General features: G+C 60.2%; 1 protein-coding gene across 1 annotated transcript in view; it reads right to left on the reverse strand.

Moving 5' to 3' along the window:
* Positions 1–487: 487 nt before the first annotated feature.
* Adam15 (ADAM metallopeptidase domain 15) overlaps positions 488–6,011 on the reverse strand; it is a 25,377-nt gene continuing 19,853 nt past the window's right edge. The window contains 12 exon segments of the mRNA XM_015502650.2: positions 488–802; positions 889–1,013; positions 1,278–1,349; positions 1,762–1,833; positions 2,456–2,525; positions 2,897–3,035; positions 3,202–3,274; positions 4,198–4,275; positions 4,527–4,722; positions 4,810–5,114; positions 5,424–5,516; positions 5,776–5,992. Coding sequence (XP_015358136.2) covers positions 760–802; positions 889–1,013; positions 1,278–1,349; positions 1,762–1,833; positions 2,456–2,525; positions 2,897–3,035; positions 3,202–3,274; positions 4,198–4,275; positions 4,527–4,722; positions 4,810–5,114; positions 5,424–5,516; positions 5,776–5,992 — 1,483 coding nt within the window. The 3' untranslated portion in view covers positions 488–759.

A 6,011-nucleotide genomic window follows, 5' to 3' on the forward strand; every position in this document is an offset into this window, starting at 1 on the left:
TGTATAAGAGACAGGCACCTTTGTTCCCTAGCCCTCAGGTGGGGGCGGGGGAGGGGCGGGAGGCAGGTGCGCGGCCTTGGGATCGTGGGAGCCGCCGCCCGCTCCGCCCCGGCTCCGGGCGCTGAGAATACCAGTTAGAGTCACTTTTCCCAGCCACTGGTGGAGGGTGGGGACGTGGTCCCACAGCTTGGCTGGGTTGTAGATCGACAGCGTCTCCGGGGACCGGGCAGCATAGGATGCGAGGACTGGGAGATTAGGGGTGGCAACGGGCAAACAACTCCCTGTGGTACAGGATCACGCTGAGAGTCACCCCAGACTGGGCAGAAACAAGTCGGGAGCATCCGCGGGACACAGGCTGGTAGACCAAGGCTGGGACTCCCGCCCGGCCCAGCAAGCCCTGGTCTGAGGAGGCAGCGTCTCCTGGCGGCCAGACCTGGAAACGCAGGAGGGGCGACCGGCTTCCGAGAAGGCACCCTGAGACACGCGATCAAGATCTCTCTTTATTGCAGCAGAACAGAGACAGGCTGGGTGCACCTCCCTCAGCCCCATCCAGCCCCAGTCCCCCACTAGCCCCCGGCTGCAGCTATACCGGCGAGTCATCAGAGTGCTGCTTCACAGCGCCTGACGGTCTTGCTTCCCTAAGGCTGGGCATTACAGTGTCCACGCTCCGGCTTCTTCAGTCATTGTGGGGGACTCCAACAGGGTTCCGCTTCTTTAAGTCCTAAATCCGAATTGGAGGCAGCGCGACCTCAGGAGAGGTCAGAGGTAGAGCGAGGATGCTGCTGGAGGCGGTGGTGCTGGCCTGGAATTGGGGAGAAAAAAAGGTCACCCCCTTTCCCAGATCATTCTCCTTGTCCACCCATCGTCAGCAACCCCCTCCTCACCTACCTGGAGGGGACCACTGAAGGCATGATTCCAGCCCCTGGGCCAGGCAAGTCACCCGAAGGGCGCCTGCCCTGGGGGTCAGCAGGCAGTGGCTTCCTTGGGGGTGGGGGCTTGGTAGGCCCCTGAGACTGAGAGAGGGAAGGCATGAGCTGGCTTGGTGCGCGTCGTGTTGCCCACCCCCATCGCACTGGTGCTGGGGAACACCAGCTTGGGGGCAGCACCAGAAATCACCCTTGTCTCCAAACAAACCTGTCACCATTAAAGGAGCCACGGGGACATGTGCCCTCAGGCACAGAGGGGGGCATCTCGCCACGGCCACCACCGCCACGGCAACCAGCACCACAGCCCTAGGTGGGGGAAGAGGCTGTGCCCTTCTCTCCCCCCACTGTTACCTTCGGGCGCCTCACCACCGGGTCAGCGGGCAGAGGGCGGGTGGGGGGATTGGGTCGGTCAGCCAGCTCAGCCTGGACAGAGAGAGGGGCAGTGGCTAAGTACAGCCAGGGGCAGTGGGCATGCACAAGTTCCCCAGAGGAGTTCAGAAAAACATGCACAGGCAGCCGGGGGCAGGGGAGAACGGGGCATGCAGAGGGCTTGGGTGCATGCCAGCAGATACATGCTTCAGCCTGAGGAAGGTGTGAGTCAGCCATGGAATCCCTGACTGACTGCAGTCCTGCCACTCACCACCAGATGGTGGTAGAAACCAAGGCAGGAGGCTCACCCTTTGCGGCTTCTGGGGTTCAGCCTTGGAAGGCCGAGTGGTGACACCTTGGTCACCTAATGGAGAGCACCACTGGCAGGGAGCAGGGATGAGCACTGCAGTTGGGCACCAAGCCTCCCACCTGTTCTGGGCCAGAGCGGGGCCCGGCCCAGATTTACCTGGAGTCTCTTGGGCACAGGGTCAGGCGGCAGCGGCCTGGAGGGGGGGGCCGGAAAGCCGAGAGCACTAACCTGCTGAGAAGCCAAAGGAGTGACAGGCACAGAGTGGGGAGGAGGGGCAGAAAGACAGATGAGGGCAGAGAGGGTTAGTGTCCAGGCGGGGGCAGCCAGGGTCCCAGGGGCATGGGAGCTGGCATGCAGTTATTCAGCTGCATGCAGAGGGGTGACGAGTGGTGAAGTGGGCATGCAGGTCACCTCCACACACATATTCCTGTCGTCAGAGCCAGAGGGCTCAGACCAGAGGCACTCACCAGCCCTTCTACACAGGTGACTGGGGCTTGTCAGCTCCTGGCACACTGAAGGCCCTTCTGGGCACCATCCCCCTTGTGCCCTACAGCAGTCACTGTGAGGGGCTTCAACAGATTCACCTTTCAAAGCCACCAGCTTGGCCAGCTGAGAGAGCTCAGCGGAGCCCCCTCTAGGTGACAGCGCTCCCCACTCCAGGCTTACGCTGCTCTCGGCTGGCAGCCAGGTGAGGGCAGATGGGAAGGCCGGCCTGACTCTTGACTCTGGGCAACGCTAGCCTTTCCCTGGGTCTAGACCCTTGGAAGCTCTGTCTCCTGACATCAGCCACTTTGCCCAAGCTGGACGCCAGGCAAGGCCGGCCCCTCTTCCTGGGGCATCCAGGACTCACCTTAGTGCCCGGCAACACCTGGGCCCTCTGGGGGGGTCCTGGCCGTTCAGGGGGACTGGATTGGGCTGCCCTGAGCATGAGGAAAGGCAGAGGGGAGAGGACCCCATCTCAGACCCTGTTGGCCACCCATCAGCCACCCCGGGGAGGTTGACCCTTTGTAGCCCTTTTGGAGAGCAGCTTTGTGTGGGGGAGAAGTTGGTCAGCCTGAGGGAGGGACCCCTTACCCTGCCCTGGAGCCCTGGGAGAAATGGTCCCAGCACCCCAGCTGTCCCACAGGGGGTACAGCTGTGAGGTGAAGAGTTATAGGGTGCATGTAGGGAAGGTGGTGATCAGCAAGTTCAGGGACTGGGGCTCAGAAGCAGGGGCAGGTGCCCAGGTAGGGCAGGCTTCAGAAATCTCCCCAGCTGAAGGACGTGGCTAGCAGGGAAGCGAGGCTTGTACCTGTATTGGCAGCTGGATCCCTTGAGCTGGCAAAGTCGCTGGCGCAGGCGGGCACGGTGCCAGTAACTGGCACCAAGTAGCACTAGGACCAGCAACAGCAGGAGGCTGAGGAGCAGCCCCGTGGTCAGGGAGCTGGTTGCTGTGGGGGGAGGTGGGGTTTAGATGTAGGAGGGCCGAGGGCTCTATCCAGGAAGGAGCAGAGCCAGGGAGTGGAGAGAAGAGGTCAGAGAAGGCAAAGGGGCCAGGCAGAGGGCACTGGAAGGGACGAGCCACTCTGCCCTCCCACTTGTCCCCTCCCAAGCTACCTCGGAGCTGTGTGGTGCAGTCCGGGGGTGCCCAGCCCTCCTCGCAGTGGCAGTGCCTGTTGCTGTCACAGACCTGGAAGTACAGGGTGAGCGATGACGGGCTCTGCGCTCTGGGACCATTTCCCTGCCTTCAGCTTTTCAAGATCTCAGACTCCCAACTGGAAGGTGTGCTGGGGATGATGGGAAGAGAGAGCCGCGCCCAGGAGAGGGAATCTTTATCCATGGCAGAGGAAATTGGGTCAAATGAACACTGTGGGGCATGTTCAGTATGCTAGGCACTGTGCTGGAGGCTTTCATATGTATCAGGCCGGGTAACAGTGCCCAGGAATTGTGCGTGATTACTATGCCTACTGATTTATTTATTTGGTACCGGGGAAAGAACTCAGGGGCACTCAACTACTGAGCCATATCCCCAGCCCTTTTTTGTATTTGATTTAGAGACAGGGTCTCACTGAGTTGCTTAGCACCTCGCCGTTGCTGAGGTTGGCTTTGAACTTGCGATCCTCCTGTCTCAGTCTCCCAAGCCTCTGCGATTATAGGCATGTGCCACCACGCCTGGCTTATTATGCCTATTTGATGAATGGGAAATTGAGTTCAGAGAGGTCAATAACCTGCCCCAGTCACAAAGCTAGGAAGTGGCAGAGCAAAGATTGGAACCCAAGTAAATCATTCCTGTCCCCCGTTTTTTTTTTTTGAGAGAGAGAGAGAGAGAGAGAGAGAGTGAGTGTGTGTGTGTGTGTGTGTGTGTGTGTGTTGGTCCTGGGGATCAAACCCAGGGCTACTCTACCATTAGCTACATGCCAGTCCTTTTATTTTTTATTTTGAGACAGGGTTTCACTAAGTTGCTGAGGCTATCCTCAAACTTGTGATTCTCGTGACTCAGCCTCCCAAGTTGCTGGCCACAGCTGTGTGCCACTGTGCCCAGCGAAGATGTCTGTTTCCAGAGCCCTCATTCTCCCCCCGTGGAGGCTCCCTTCTCCCCTTTAGCCAGCTTACTCCATGTCCATGGCATCTGCTTCGACACTCTTGTGCTCCTAGGAGATCCACAGGCTGGCATCGGTGGTCTAGACACACCTGCCCCAGAGGTGGAGAAGAGCAAAGGTCACATTTCTCACAAAGCCTGACGAGGCCTGGGCCCAGCCAGGCTGAGGCCAACACCTTCTTTTACAAATGGAGAAACTGAGGCTCGGTATGAAGGCAAGACTTGCTCAACCCACAGTAAGAATGTGATTTCTGTGCAGTCGGTGCCTTTTCCACTGGTGGGCAGTGAAGCCCAGACACTGCTTGTCCCTTCTGACCTGATCTTGCCCACCCAGGCTGCTCACCAGGCCAGGGCCACAGGCTGTGCCCGGCAGAGTCAGGAGGGGTTGGGCCACGTCGTTGCCCAGGTCCAGGTGGACCCAGCTGCAGTTCAGTTGTGTCCCGTTGGCCTCCAGCGTCTCCCAGCGCAGCTCTTGGGCTAAGCCCAGGAGAGGCTGCGTCCTGCCCCCCTGGCACTGAAGCTGCCCACAAACGGCGTCTCTGAGGGTGGGAGAAAGGCAACCTGGGTCAGGGAGTGGGGCGAAGGCGCCCACAAACCCAGAGGAGGGGCCGGGTTTCCCCACTTACCGAGGGGTGCAGGGTATGTAGCTGCCATTGGCGCTTCGGCCACAGCTCCCATAAACGTTGCCCCGAGTATTGGCTGTTTGGAGGCAAAGTGGCGCGGCGGGCTGGGCCCCAGGTCCCCAGAGTGACTGGCACTGCTGGGCATAGGAGGCACAGCGCCCGTGGACACACACAGCCTCCCCACCAGCACAGGGCTCGCCATCCCCCAGGCTGATGTCAGGGGGGCACTGAGAGCTGTCTCCTGGGCAGAACTCGGGCAAGTCACAGTCTCCTCTGCTAGGACGGCACTGCCAGCTGGCGGGGCGCAGCTGTGGAGGGCGGGTGAGCATCAGTGCAACTGGACAAATCCAGCCAGGCCTGGGGATCAGAAGGACCCTTTTACCTGCCCCCTGCAGGTGAGCTCTGGGTAGCCAGTCTATACCTGGCAGTTCTTTTATTTTTTAGTACTGGAGATTTAACCCAGAGTGCTTTACCACCGAGCCACATCCCCAGCCCTTTTTATGTCTTATTTGGAGTCGGGGCCTAAGTTGCAGAGGCTGACTTTGAACTCGTGATCCTCCTGCCTGAGCCTCCCAAGTGGCTGGGATTGTAGGCATGTGCCACTGTGTCCAGGTTACCTGGCAGTTCTGACAACAGAGTCCGTCAGATGCACACTGTGCCCCTGACCTCAGCTGGCAGGTGAAGTAATCACAACAGGGATCTGTGCAGTCCTGGGTGAGGGTACAGAGGGGACCAAGCATCACAGCAGGCTGAGCCTGAGAGCCTACCCCCAACATCTCCCAGTCAGCACACCCAGCAGCCTGCCCAAACCACAAGCAGGAGAGCTACAAGCCCGCGACCCATGGCCTGTCCCTGCAGACAGGGAAGCCCCTTCAGAACCACAGAGGAACTCAGAAGGCGGGGAGAGGGCTAAGGAGCCAGGGCGAGGGCGCAGAAGTGAGTGGGCAAGGCTTTGGGTGAGGGGCTCACATCCGGGAAGCCGCAGTCACACTGCTCGCCAGGGTCCACAAACATATTTCCGCAGAAGGGGGCCATAGGGGGCAGGCTGGGCAGCCGTTCAAAGAGGCAGCTGCCCATCCCCTGCAGGAGGGCTTTCTCCAGGGCCTGCCGGCTGCAGTTGCTGAAGTTCAGGCCTGGCAGGAAGCTGGGGCGGGCAAGGAAGGTTGGGGCGGAGGACCCTCCCGGCCTCCCCCTCCCCCTCCCCC

Source organism: Marmota marmota, unplaced genomic scaffold (assembly GCF_001458135.2).
Source record: "Marmota marmota marmota unplaced genomic scaffold, marMar, whole genome shotgun sequence".
Lineage (NCBI taxonomy): Eukaryota > Metazoa > Chordata > Mammalia > Rodentia > Sciuridae > Marmota > Marmota marmota.